Below are 15,470 nucleotides of genomic sequence, written 5' to 3'. Positions count from 1 at the left end.
TATAATAAAGGTTTAAAATTTTGGCACAAGGCCAGCAATTGTTGGGGAGGGTGTAAGTTGATTACATTTGCCCCAATGCTCAACTGGTCCTTATTTTGATTGACACTGAGAGGATGAAGGGCAAAGTTGATACCAGCGACATTTGAACTCAGAATGTAAAGTCAAAAGAAATGCTAAGCATTTTGCCTGGTGTGCTAACCATTCTGCCAGCTCACTGCCTTAAAAGGAACAAAGATATTGAAAGGCTTTTTTGTAATTTTCTGTTCTACTGATTCGCCAGCTACTGCTCTGATAGTAATAATAATAAAAATAATAATAATAATAATAATAATAATAATAATAATAATCTTTTCTACTATAGAGACAAAGCCTAAAATTTTTTAGGGGAAGGGAACTGGTCAATTACATTGTCCCCAGTGCTCAATTGGTACATATTTTACTGACCCCAAAAGGCTGAATGGCAAAACTGACCTTGGTAGAATTTGAGCCAGAAGAAATGCCACTAAATATTTTGTACAGAGTGCTAACAATTCTGCCAGCCCGTTGCTTTAATAATAATAATAATAATAATCCTTTCTACTATAGGCACAAGGCCTAATAATAATAATAGTGGTTTCAAATTTTGGCACAAGGCCAGCAATTTTGGGTAAGGGATAAGTCAATTGCATCAACCTTGGTGCTCAACTGGTACTTATTTTACTGACCCCAAAAGGATGACAGGCAAAGTTGACCTCAGTGGAATTTGAACTCAAAACAAAGACAGACGAAATACTGCTAAGCATTTTGCCTGGCATGCTAATGTTTCTGCCAGCTCACTGCCTTAATAATAACAATAATAATAATAATAATAATAATGTCTCACCTGCGTAGATGAAGAAATGCTGTGTAGCAAAGCTTTTTGAAGTCATGGAAATGGTCAGAATTGGTTCCCCCCATAGCTTCTACCATTTCTTTGCTGAGTTTCATTGGTGGAGGAAGAGGTTTTGGATCTCGGCCCAAGATGTAACCAAAATCTACATGGAAAAGACGACCTACAAAACAAGAACAATTTTCTTAAATATTTATGAGAACAACAGTTTCTGATTTAGACACAAGGCCAGCAATTTTGAGGGGATAAGGTTTAGTCAATATCATTGACCTTGTAGTAGACTGGTAGATGGGGACTAGAGTGTGGTAGTTATTGTTTAGTCTCAAGATAGGCCTGATCAAGTAGACCTAAGATCAGAGACATTCCAGTTGTGACCATCCTATCTTTTATCTGGAAACAGAGCATCCAGGACCATGTGATTAAAAATGTAATTTTCTAAGACAATAGAGTGTGATTTGAGAGAAATTCAGCTGCTGTTTCTAGCAATGAGCAACCACATACAGGTTTTCATGTTTGTGGGGAGGGAGTGATATTGGACACAATGATGTTGATGACAATGATGATGATGATAATCATGATGATGATGGTGATGATGAACGATGTCCTGAGAATGGTAAAATGGTACTGACCTGTTTTGGTAAGCAACAAATTATCCAGATGCCTGTCTCCAACACCCAACAAGTAAGTTACAACACAGTAACCAGCTAAAATGGTAAAAAGGCATAAGAAAAAATATGATAGAGGTGAAATTCACTTCATTAAAGATTTATACGGAATAAAAAACAAAAACAAACCCACTCCTATCAGATTCAACATTGGCTATTACAAACAACTACAGCTGCAGTTATTTAGCCCTTGGTCAGCTGGGATCCAGAAAACCTAAGATCAAAAGTGTCCCAGCTGTGATCATTAGTTAGATCTTTTTTTTCAGATGAAGTATATTTTGGATTACATTATCTACTCACCTCTTACACTCTTATGAACTACGCTTCCTAAATCTTTATCCATATTTTCTCTTATATTTATTCATCCTATTGTACTACGAGAGTATGCTCTGACTCTTTGTCACCACCATCATTGTCTTCTTTCCAGGTATTTTCACCCACTCTTATACAATGTGAGCAAGCCATAAGACATCGGTGCCTGTCCCTCTGTCACAGCCTCTCAACACCCAACACAAAGCCACCTCCCTTTCTAGTACAAACTCACCACAGTCAAGGGGCCTTGTTTTTTCTTGTCTAGCAAATTACTTGGTGATCGCACTAGTGTCAGTGTCATGATAAAAGTACTCAGCAAACTTTGTAGAATGGCTGGCATTAGGACAGGCACCTATGCCAAAAACAGAGCTTGACAAAGTCTTTGGGCCCACTGGATCCTGTCAGACAGTCCAACCCAGCCAGCATAGCAGACAGATGCTAAATGATAATGGATGATAAGTGACTTCACTTGGTGAAAGTTTTTATATATAACATAAACAATAAGAAAGAGTGACCGGAAGTGGTCCCAAGTAATGGTTGGATGCTGGTCTTACCACAACTTTTTACATAGTTGTCCATCACTTCCTGAGATATGCCATAAGGTACCCCCTCAGCAGGAGCTTGTTTACGGAAATAGTTTTGAATGCTGCCTTCACTGGCCAGAGCTTCTGCCACAGACACAGACTCAATAAACTGGACAAAACCTGAAATAGAAAACATAAAATCAGATGATGATGATGTGTGTATCAGTATTATTATTATTATTTAACATCTATATTCCATGCTTGTATGGGTCAGACAGAATTTGTTGAGGCAGATTTTCTATGGCCAGATGCCCTTCTTGTTGCAAATCGTCACCTGTTTTCGAGCAATTTCCCATGACCAATCTTCCACGAAAGACTGGAAATAAACAATATTGCTTGTATGACTGATGCTTGTTTACAATCATTACATGATGTCAAAACATAGGTAAACACACAGAGACTAATGTGCATGCCTTTGCATTCACGCACACAGCAGGCTTCTTTCAGTTTTTGTCTACCAAATCCACTCACAAGGCTTTGGTCAATCTGAGGCTATAGTACAAGACGCCCACAGTGCCACACACACAGACTGAACTTAAGATCACATGATTGGAAAGCAAGCTTCTTAACCACACAGCCATGCCTGTACATGCATTTATGTATATTTTGGAACTGTACTTGTCAGGCAAGTGACTTGAACTAAGACCATGTATTGAAAACTAAAGCAATTACAATAAGGAAGACACATTTTAGCCAATCAAAAAACAAGGAAAAGCTGTTAACTTTACTTAAACATTTATTATTTCATGTCAGAACTTTTGTTGCACTGACCGAGTTCTATAGATCTGTACAGTAGAACTGTGTTAGTGATTTGGTTGCAGTGAGTGCAACAAAAATTTTGACATGACATAATAGATGTTTAAGTGTAGTCAACAGCTTTTGTGTGTTTTTTGAATGGCTAAAATGGGTAGATGGATTCTGAAGGAAGTCTTTTATATATATCTGGGTATCTGTGTATGTTTGAGTATATCTTGGCATTGCACGATAGGAGTTACCTGACATCACTATCATCCAAGCAGTGTTGTCTGCTTCCAGTCTTCTGTGAAAAACATGTTAAGCCATTGGGAAATATTACCTTACTTGGAAACAGGTGAGGGTTGGTGACAGGAAGGGCAACAGGCTATATGAAATCTGCTCCGACAAATTGTTTGATCCATGAAAGCATGGAAAAGTGGATGTTATGATGATGATGATAATGACAAGAAGTTCAATAACTTGACTATATTTGTATCATCATCACCACCAACAATAGTAAATTATTTTAGAGTAATACACACCATTTTTATTACTTGTAGCAAGTACTTTGTAGGGAGTCAATTTTAAGTCAAGGTTTTCTCGTTTGAGCAGCTAAAAAGAACAATGAAAAGATAGTTCAGTGTTTTAATTTTATGATGTAAGGCTCACAGAGTCATTCAGTAAAATTAACAGAATTATACAACACTTCATTAATCCCCACCATTTTTTAGGTAAATATTATTTATGTTACTTAAAATGTTCACATTAAAATTAAAATGTTCACATTTAAATATATTCTTGACCAATATCTCACAACATCAACATCAACTTATATAAACTTACAGGTGCTTAACTAAAAAAAAAAACCTAACAAAAATTTTTTTATAATACTGAAATTAGTAACATAGTCAGGAAAGGGTTAGATATCTAAATATACGAGATGAGTTGTTAATGAAACTTTAGTTTGAAAATGTATATTTACAATATTTATACCTATACTATGACTCAAACACCTTGACCTTTCATCAAGTACCTTATTCGTGCCTAAAGTTAATTAAATGTTTCAGAGGACTCATTATTAAGATTATTATTTCCCAGACTATTAACCCTTTAGCATTTAAACAGGTCATGTCCAGCCCAAATATCCTACTTGTTTTACATGTGGTTATTTCTCTACATTTCATCAACATAATTACAATCTACTATGAAAACCTATCTCTACAAAATTTCATAAAAAAAAAAAAATTGTGTATTGTTCAGAAAGTTATAGGATACTCATCCTACACCTCTCTTAAGTTAATTCTTTCTGTATCTCTCTTTTACTCTTTCTCCTCCTTTCACTATATGTTGTAAAGTGTGCCAGGAGAAGTCAACAAAGCAACATTTATATTTATTATTATAAAGAGATTATAAATATATTTAACAGGGTGGGGTGGGGAGAGGGGATGCAATAAAGAGAGTGAAGCATGAGGGCAGCCTTACCTTATCCATGAGTGTGAGTATTTGTTGTATGAGCTGGTCCTGCCTGGGATCATCACCATGTTTGAAAATGGTCACATACTCATTGCCATCACTTGTACAGAAAGACAGGCGGGAGGGCATCAAGGCACTCTAGATTAAAACAGAAGAGATTGGGATATCCACACAAATGTACACATTACAGATACATAAATATAATATAAAAATATCTTGAAGAACATGATACGAAAGAATCCAAAGATTCAGTGTTTCAGGACATATTATATTGCTGGTGCCATATAGAAAGTATCCAGTACACTATGTAGAGTGGCTGGCATTAGGAAGGACATCCAACTGGAGAAACCATGCCAGAATAGACAAAGGCGGCGAGCTGGTAGAACCGGTAGCATGCCGGGTGAAATGCTTAGTGGTATTTCATCTGCTGCTACGTTCTGAGTTCAAATTCCGCCGAGGTCAACTTTGCCTTTCATCCTTCCGGGGTCAATTAAATAAGTACCAGTTATGCACTGGGGTCAATATAATCGACTTAATCCGTTTGTCTGTCCTTATTTGTCCCCTCTGTGTGTGGCCCCTTGTGGGCAGTAAAGAAATAAGAATAGACAATGGAGTCAGGCATGGCCCCTGGCCTTACCAGCTGCAGTCAAGCCATCCAACTCATGCCAGCATGGGAAATGGATGTTAAATGATTATGATGATGATGACAATGATAGAGAAATCATTCACAAAATCTGCAGGATGTTACAGAATCTTTTCATACACAAAGTACCATGGGGTAACACACAATTCCTTTTTGGTATTGTCTACAAGACACCATCTTGTCTGCTAGAAACAGGCAAATCCCCCACAGCTGTCTTGGAATTCAGGATGTAGGAAGCTGAAAAAAAATACCACAATATGTTCTCTCTGACACTAGTAAACCTGTCAATCCACAATCTTGGATTCCCTAAGTTTATTTTATTGACCACAGAATGGATGAACGGCAAAGTTGACCTCAGTGGAATTTGAACTGAGAACGCAAAAAGCTGGAACATATTTTACAAGGTGTTTTGTCCAAAGCTTCTAAACATTCTGCCAATTTGCCACAATATCATCAAAAAATGTAGAGAATACCATTTAAACTACTTAACCGTTATTATATAATTTCTTTCCAAATCCACTTCTTAATCCAGTCAACCATAAAATGGATAAGATAAAACCTTTAGTGAGGATCTGTTTATATTACTTATTGCAAACACACATGCACATATGTAAGAGTGTAGATATAAATATAAAACAGTGTAAACGTCTGCCTTGAATACACACACACACACACACGTGTGTATTTCTATAAACATGAATGTGTCAGGAGCAGGGGTTCTCAATCATTTTTTACCTATGAACTCCTTTGTTTTCTATTTTCCTCTACAGGACCCCTACAGACATCTGATGTTTCATAGCTTGCAGAATCTGGGAAGTAGTAATAGCCCAAACAAGGGGTAATCTACTAGCTACTTGCTGAGCCAAAAGTACCTTAATCAAATGAAGTTTACATTGTCAAGGGATCCTAGGAGTGAGTGGCTGTGTGGTAAGTAGCTTTCTTACGAACCATATGGTTCCGGGTTCAGTCCCACAGCATGGCACTTTGGGCAAGTGTCTTCTACTATAGCCTCGGGCTGACCAAAGCCTTGTGAGTGGATTTGGTAGATGGAAACTGAAAGAAGCCCATTGTATATATATATATGTATATAAAAGTGGTTGGTGTTAGGAATAGAAAAGGGTAGAAACCATGCCAAAACACATTAGAACTTGGTGCAACACTTTGGCTGGCATCCAACCCATGCCAGCATGGAAAAAGGGATGTTAAATGATGATGATTATGATACAATAGGCTTCTACATGGTGTTTTTGTCTACCAAATTCATTCACAAAACACTGTTGTTAGTTGGCCTGAAGTTATTGTTGAATACACTTGTTCAAGATGCATAGTGGATTGAACACTAAACCATGCAGCTATGAAATAAATTCTTACACTGTCCAAACGTGGCAGATGCCAGCGCCACCTGACTGGCGTCCGTGTCATTGGCACGTAAAAGCACCAACCGATCGCGGCCGCTTGCCAGCCTCCTCTGGCCCCTGTGCCAGTGGTACGTAAAAAGCACCCACTACCCTCACAGAGTGGTTGGCGTTAGGAAAGGCATCCAGCTGTAGAAACACTGCCAGATAAGATTGGAGCCTGGTGCTGCCTCCAGGCTTCCCAGATCCCGGTTGAACCATCCACCCCATGGTAGCATGGAAAACGGACGTTAAACGATGATGATGATGATGACAGCCATTCTTTAATATATACATACAAATATATCTACACACACACAGAGTTTAACTATGAAAGTGCATTTGTGGTTCTGATAGTAATGGAATTCAAAGAGTCCCAGACTAGATCTGAATTGCAATCCAGAAATTATGACCCTCAAATTCGTTATAGTGCATGGCTACACAAATTGTTCTTATGCATAATCAAACAATGATATTATCTCCAAAATCCATTAATCCAAAAAGGCCTGCAAACTTGAATTAATCATTAATTAGTAATTGTTAACTATTAGTTAGCTTACCTTAAATAGCGAGGCTCTATCAGGTATGATAGCTCGCACTAATACATCAGGGTCAAGAGGAAGAGGTAGAGGTTCAAAATCAGCAAAATTAAACTTGAATGCTTCGAGAGGATCTCTTAATAATCCTTGTAGCTTTTCAATCTAAGGAGCAGAAGAAGGAAATATGATCATATATATATATACACACACTTATTAAACTTTTATAACAAGAGGGGCAATAGCGACTTCAAAGTAACTTCAGGCTGCTAACCTTTATGTAAAAGTTTAATAAGCATGTACTCTCTAAAAAAGATTCAAGTAATTCTTCAGTTTAATGTTAAATTGCTTTTATTACAACTTGACATAAAAAACAAACATTACTATATATAATTAACAGTGATAGAAGCTGTATAAATACCTGAAGGCAATCTTTATCTCCAACTTAACATGGAGTTATATTACACAGTTTACCTTGAGAGCGAGAGAGAGAGAGAGAGAGAGAGAGAGAGAATCAAAGTGTACTTCTTGTTTTAAGTCAGCAGTGTTTTGGATGCTACTTCCAGCAGATACAATGACCGCATAAATTAGGCTGTTGTATGTGTACACCCAGAACTACGCAAATAGCTAAGGAGTGAAATTTAGGATTTCTCGATTTTCTGTGAATTGATTTTGATACAACTTTTCCCAGCTGGTTTTCACACTATGGCAACACCATTGTTATGTGTTCGTTACTCTGTGTAACGTCATTTCTTTTTTATCTCAGACTCTTCAGTTTTTGGGTGAACTACACTAATAGTATCTCTCCTCTCTAAGAACAATGGACATAGAAAAGGCCTTAGTGGTAAAGAGAAGTGTCATGAAGGCAAGTGCTAAAGGTATCTCTCTTCATGTCACTGCGGAGAAGTTAGGTCATCATGTGGACACAGACGATTCCTGAAGGACTCCTTACCAAAAAAGAGACGATCAAATTGTGGGACCTCCAAGACTGTGACAGCTAGGAATTTAAGGAATATTGGCTGCAAGTTACATGGGAAACCTAGACAAACAAGCAAAGCCATTTTCACCACCTCTGGACTTCTTCATATACCAAAGACCACCAGAAATTGCATCCTCGGGACCATGGCTTCCATGTGAGAACTCCTGAAACTACCTCCTTTAATGTCCTGTCACAGGAGTCTGAGGCTTCAATGGGCCCAAAAGTACATGATGTCAGACATGTTCTGTTCACTAACAAAACTCCTAAGCTATTAGCATGGTTCATGGTGTATATGTGTTTATGTATGATGTTAATATCTTAGATCTTGTGTGACAGTATCAAATTACCAAATTCTATATTTGATCCTATCATTTGTGGTGGAATGAAACAACATGAAACTTTTACCTTTTTTTTCCGGTTGCCACCTTCACGTGCTACCATCTTTACAAGACTGACAAGACCTTCGATAAACACAGACTGGCGTGCCAGCATTGCACGGCGCCACCGACATTCTTTGCCTCCCTGTAAGAACAACAACAAAATTTTTAACTGATGAATGAAAATCCATTGGTAACTGACTCTTATTGACAATTTCAAACAGAAATAGATCTTTCAATGTCTTCTATCACATAATTTGTAAGCAATGTGCAGTTATGTTTCCATGGTAATATAACCTCTAGCTTGAAGTGGTTCTAACCATAGTAACTGCCTTGACCCCATCAAGCCTTCCTTGGACCATCTCAATGTAACCCCATCCTAGGGTTACATCTGGATTCAGAATACCCTCTAGTACTTCTTCCTTAATTTCATACTTGACCAAGCCCAGGTTAACTCCTCCCAACATGGAAACAGAGGGATGGATAAATAGAGAGAGAGAAAAACGAAGGAGTAAGAGAGACAAACAGACATAAGTCAGGAACTGAAATAATGTAAAACCTACTTTGATGAGTGCATGGCTAAACCGTTTCATGACGAATAAATACATGCTGTTCTCAGTTTCTCCCTCTTTGGTAGATGATGCTTGGTCTGATACCTCCACTGATAAATACCTTCAACAAAATAGACAAAAATTTATGACAACAAGAACAATAATGTGTGATAGTCAGGGGTTAGAATATGCATGTAAACTAAAGATTCTAATGTTTTGGTCCTTCTTAAGAAAGAGAAAGCAGGGTTTCTTTGTTCCTTGCTACTTACCTTGTATCTTGAAGGTCCACCCAAATACTTTATTGTTATTTTTATCTCTTTCCAGCACCACTTGATCCCTCCCACTCTTTTTTATTTAAATGTGAGTAGTCTTGTATCTCCTTTACAACAGAAAACCTGTTCTGCTCTGGTCCCTTTTCTTATACTTTAACCCCTTGTCTTCTAGCCTAAAGCTGTCATTCTTGGAGATTTATAGTCTTACAAACTGCATGACATCCTTACTAGTGTTGGTGGCATGATGAAAAGCCTCAGTACACACTGTAAAGTGGTTGGTGTTGAGAAGGGTATCAAGCTGTAGAAACCATGTCAAAGCAGACACTGGAGCACAATGCAGTCCTTGAACCTATCGGATCCTGTCAAATCATGGTCTAGTTGTTTTATCTCCAATGTTCTGCCAGGTCAAACATGGGACAGCCAAGAAAGTGTCTCTGTCAACTCACAACATATATAAGCACCAAAAACAAGTGTTACTAAACACGATATAATTGTAAATACCGCTTATTCTATCTACATTTGTGTAGTGAAAAACTGAATCCATCATATTCACATTATTGTCACCTTTTTGATACTAACCAAACAAAAGAAGTGTATTGTTTGTTGATATATAACATGCAGTTATATAATTAAATACTGTTGCATACAAAATGAAAGTGAAGGGAAGCAAGCCGATAATGTAGATATATAATAGTAATGTAATCTTAGTATTACTTATGTTAAAGTAATCAGCATACACACACAAATGTGTACCACTAATTTGTGAAATGGATATTTTTAATGAAATTTTCTACAAATACACTTTAGATGGTGTAGATTCCAATTATATTAGAATTTGTTGAACACATTTGACCAAGTTTTCATGAGGATAAAGCCTACTCAATTTTTCACATTGATAATATATGTCCAGCCATAAACTGATAATGCTTATCAAGTTTGACACATACAAACACACACACACACAGGTGCATGCATGTGGGCATATACACACACATACATATATACATAAAAGCACATATATATACACACAAACTTACCAATAGAAATAGTTGGCTAGTTTGTTGTTGTTACAGGCACGGGAGATGAGAAACGTGGCAAGATCCATCTGGAAATATAATCAATTAAGAAAAATTAATTGATTTCAATAACATCATTCAATCAAACAGATTATAGAGGAAAGTCAAAGACAAGTATATATATATACAAATAAGAAAATGGAGGAACAAATTCATTTCGATCATCAACTTATGGATATTCCAATTTCCAGTATATTGGATAACTGATATCCCATAGTGGGTTACCCTCATAACCCCTATCTTACTTTGTATTATATATATATATATATATAATTTTTTTCTTACAGTGTCGGTGGCACGTAAAAAGCACCATCCGTCCGTGGCCGTTTGCCAGCCCATCTGGCACCTGTGCGGGTGGCACGTAAAAAGCACCCACTACTCACGGAATGGTTGGCGTTAGGAAGGGCATCCAGCCGTAGAAACACTGCCAGATCAGACTGGGCCTGGTGCAGCCTTCTGGCTTCCCAGACCCAGTTGAACGTCCAACCCATGCTAGCATGGAAAGCGGACGCTAAATGATGATGATATATATATATATATATATATATTTTCTTAAATAATAATAATGCCCTGATGCAATACCAGACAGTGGCTCTCATGGCTTCTGATCTTAATTCATTGGAAGTGTTATCATGTACATGCTTTGTCTTGGTGTAAAGATAGTTTATAGCAAATATTCTGCTCTATACTGCAGATTTGCTTGGCCCTGTTCTAATTTTGTTAATGTCTGGGATTGTGTATCTGCACCTTTGTTTGCAGTAAGTCCTTGAACAAAAATTAAACACTTGAACATGTCAGGGGTTAACTCACTTAATTTGAAATTCTCTCAGTTTGTTAACCACTCCTGCATAGGTGACAAAATCTTCATCTTTTTTGACTAAATTTAAACATTGCCAGCGAGTATTGAACAGGGAACTTCTTTCAGTGAAAGCTTTCAATAAAATATTAATTATTTCATTGAACCAAATCTCACCTGGCATCTTTGGCAAAATATAGTTACTACATTTTTCGTATTCGTCAGGATATAACTTTCTTAATAGTAGTTGTGCTTTTTTTCTCTTTGGACCAACTTTTACACTCTTCTTTGAAGATTTCTTTGTGTCTGCGAAAATATGCAGAGAAGGTAATACCTTCTTTTGGGTTGTATTTGAATTTTCCAATTGAGTTTGCTATGCTGTCTGGTGACTATGAACCTGAAGTATATTCAAACTCCTTCAACACTGATTCCAGCAACTGTTGGTTTTGTTGTTGTTGTTACTGTTGCTGCTGCTATTGCTGTTGCAACTGCACCAGAGGAGCCAATAAGTTCTCCATGGTAAATGATTTCTTTCCTTTGGTTTTGTATAAAAAATAAAAAATTTTAAACATCCAACGCAAGCTTCAAACAACTCATCACCACTTTTATATCCTTGTATTAGACATTTAATATAACGAAGCAGTGGGGAAGAAAGTATATACATGACGGACTTCTATTAATGTTACATGAGACTCAATGCTTTATATCAAAGGCTCACAGTGAACTGCTACCAACACGAACTGCCAATCACTCACAGTTCTTTAATTTAAAATAATAAGTCCTTTAGCTGCTTGTTGGGTGGTTGGAATCTTTCAACAACGAAGTATGAAGAGAACATTGTGAATAACAGACAGACAAACAGACATATGAAGAGAAAGCAAAATAGCAAAAAAAAACAAAACAAAAGAAGGAACTGGTAAATTTATACCTCTCTCTCTAGTTTACTTTCAGGACTTTCATCTGGTCGAGTGGTTGTTCCAGATAAAGCATCAAGGAACGAATCAACGCTCTGTGAGCTGCAACAGAAATAAAGGAGTAAAGGTCAAAATTAAGGAGTCTTAATGTACATCATCATCATCATCATTTACTGTCTGCCTTCTATGCAGGCATAAGTTGGACAGTTTGACAGGAACTGGCCTGGTAGAAAGACTACACCAGGCTTCTGTGTCTGTTTTGGCATGGTTTTTATGGCTGGATGCCCTTCCTAACATCAACAACCCCACAGAGTGGATTGAGTGCTTTTTATATGGCACCAGCAGAGGTGAGGTCAGTTTTGGCATGGCTTTTACGGCTGGATGCCTGGATGTTAGGAAGGGCATCCAGCTATAGAAATATAGCCAGATCAGATTGGGACCTGGTGCAGCCTCCTAGTTTCCAGACCCCAGTCGAACTGTCCATCCCATGCCAGCATGGAAAACGTACGTTAAATGATGATGATGTTTGGCACATAAATTAACGTGAAATTTTGACAGGTTTTAATTTAGATCACTTTAATACAGAAAGTATCATAAAACCACGGACAGTCCCTGGCAGGTTGGTATCAGAAGAGTTAAGAAAATGAGATAACAAGCAGTGAGACTGTGCACTTGAGCAGATCTGCCTAACCCATGCTGGCGTGTAAAAATGGATGTAGAGGGATGACAACAATAATGATAGAAATGGTAGAATGCCATAAAAAATTAGATTTATGGGACTTTATGGCCATTTAGATTCTGAGTTCAAATCCTGCTAGAACACACTGTCTATAAACCCTTCAACATCAATAAAGTAAGTACCAGTAATAAACTGACATTGGTTTAATCAACCATGACCTTTCCCTAATGTCAAAATTAGAAATCAGAATTTGATTATACTAAACAATGAATCATTATTTCTAGGGCCAGAAAAAAATCAGACTTTGTTTATACTGAACAATGAATCATTATTTCTAGGTCCAGGAACTAAGTCAGAGCCAAGAGAAATTCTTTTCTTATCACCACTATTTATCTCTTTGCAGCTCCTACTAATCATTTCCACCCTCTCTTCTTCTAAATGTGAGTAGCCATATAGCTATTCTACAACAAAACCTTATAAACTCACGATACTCACAAACGAGTTCTACTGCCCGTGTCCAAGAACCAATGACGCTAGTTCTTAGCATGGGTAGTAAGACCAAGTTGTGGGTTTTGCTGAAATACCAGATATACAAAAAACACAGGCAATGTTAGAATGCTTTCCATCAATGGCTGTACTGGATCTGGTTTAACCTAGTGCTCAACAACAATAGTATCCTGCTGACAAGCAACATTGTACTACTCCCTATTTGCTTCACACACTCAGTCCTTTGCACTTATTCATTGTCAAACATGTTTTAAAGAAACCCCTTTTTTTACCGTTCTCGTTCTGTAATTGTTCCTTCCATCACATCAGATGTTTCCGTTCGAGGCGGAGATGTTTCGAAACCCTTTCTAATTTCTTCAGAGTTTTCATATTTGAGAGCCTGGACCAGTTGCAGCAGATAAAGGAGCAAATCCTGAAATATAAAAAATAATAATAATAATAATGAAATTATTGTATACAGTGCTCAGGTGCACCACAACTTGTCAAAAGTGCATATAAAGCATATGCAGTAATGTACAAATGCCTGGAAAGCGAACAGTGTATGGAGTGCGTGTATGGAGGGGAGAAAATCAGGTGTAGCGTTGGCGAATGTCAGGAAGCATGGAAGTTTTGAAGGATGCAGTGCTCCGACAACTAACAACTGATGTCAGAACTAAATAGTTGAAGACATTTTCAGTATGACATCTTTGGTACACACACACACACACAAAGTACCATGTATATACATAATACACACACACCACACACACAGTAAGACGTTTTTGGTGAACAGAATGGTGGAACAATAACTGGGTTTTATCACAGTTTAAAGTAACATATGTATACACATAACATAAATACACACATACAAGTATATACACATTTACACACATATACATGTTTGTATACACATAAATACATATATATACAATAAGACACCTTAGATGAACAGATGGTAGAAAAGTAACAAGGTTATATAACAGTTTAAAGCAACATATGTATACACACACACACACACACACACACACACACACATATATATATATATGGTAAGACATCTTAGGTGAAGTAGATGTTGGAATAATTACTGGGTTATATAACAGCTTGAAGTAACAGATGTACACACACAGCAAAGGTGGTTATTAAAAGGTTCCTGGACTAGTTATGTTTAATAAAAAATAACTTATTCACCTAAGTTTCATCATCATCTCCTTCAAAACAGTCACCTTGCACAGCAATACACCAGTCCCAGTATCCCTGTCACTTTGGAATCTGGCTCAGAAACTGTTTTCCGTGAGTTGAGGACCTTCTATGATTCACTCTGGAACTCAACAACAGTGTTAATATGGTGACCTTTGAGATGCATTTTCAACTTGGGGAAGAGATGGAAGTCTGCAGGTGCTAAATCTGGTGAATAGGGTGGGTGTGGATGTGATACCATGTTGTTTTTGGCAAGAAGCTCATGGGTGAGGCAAACTCAGTGAAGAATTCAATTCTTCGCACTCCACAGATCCAGTCACTTTTGTCCCACCGTCTTCCCTCAAATGCTTCAAAACGTCACAGTAGAACTCTCAATGGTCTGGCTCTAGGGGCCGAATTCTCAATGCACAATACCACATTTCTGGGGGTGACACTCATGGTAGGTCTTCCAGTTTGCTCATCATATTCCAAGGATATTCTTCTACTCTTAAAGTGCTTGTGCTACTAGAAACATTGTGTACAATGCATTGCCTCATTGCCATAAGCTTGAAGCATGCTCAATGTCTCTGTAGCAGAATTCTCAAATTTAACACAAAATTTCATGTTGGCACTTTGTTCCTGTCCATGACAAAATCACAGACTACAGCATACACATGACCACAAAAACACAAATTTCATAACTTGTGAAGTAAACACAGCAATGACACTCAGCACACTGCTTCATGAAAGTCACTGATAGCTCTCACTGCACTTGCAGCCATGTACTGCCATCTGATGGCATGCTACAGAACTAGTCTGGGAACTTTTTGATACCACTTTGTATACACAAGGAAACATCTTAGGTGAAGTAAATGGTGGAACAATTATTGGGTTATATGTAACAGTCGGAACTAATATATGTTTACACACGCACAAAGCAGTGCAGAGATC

At 37.5% G+C, this 15,470-nt stretch overlaps 1 protein-coding gene across 1 annotated transcript in view; it reads right to left on the bottom strand.

Annotated features, from left to right (window-relative positions):
• Window positions 1–15,470, bottom strand: part of LOC115220770 (phosphatidylinositol 3-kinase catalytic subunit type 3) — a 65,136-nt gene that overhangs the window by 3,989 nt on the left and 45,677 nt on the right. Inside the window, exons 10-20 of the mRNA XM_029790913.2 lie at window positions 13,634–13,773; window positions 12,190–12,277; window positions 10,427–10,494; window positions 9,130–9,238; window positions 8,595–8,711; window positions 7,235–7,375; window positions 4,647–4,775; window positions 3,707–3,776; window positions 2,400–2,549; window positions 1,498–1,572; window positions 863–1,031 (exon numbers count right to left, since the gene is read on the bottom strand). Coding sequence (XP_029646773.1) covers window positions 863–1,031; window positions 1,498–1,572; window positions 2,400–2,549; window positions 3,707–3,776; window positions 4,647–4,775; window positions 7,235–7,375; window positions 8,595–8,711; window positions 9,130–9,238; window positions 10,427–10,494; window positions 12,190–12,277; window positions 13,634–13,773 — 1,256 coding nt within the window. The remainder of the gene's footprint in view (window positions 1–862; window positions 1,032–1,497; window positions 1,573–2,399; window positions 2,550–3,706; window positions 3,777–4,646; window positions 4,776–7,234; window positions 7,376–8,594; window positions 8,712–9,129; window positions 9,239–10,426; window positions 10,495–12,189; window positions 12,278–13,633; window positions 13,774–15,470) is intronic.

Source organism: Octopus sinensis, linkage group LG17, assembly GCF_006345805.1.
Source record: "Octopus sinensis linkage group LG17, ASM634580v1, whole genome shotgun sequence".
Taxonomy (NCBI): domain Eukaryota; kingdom Metazoa; phylum Mollusca; class Cephalopoda; order Octopoda; family Octopodidae; genus Octopus; species Octopus sinensis.
This window is presented reverse-complemented; position numbering and strand designations above follow the sequence as displayed.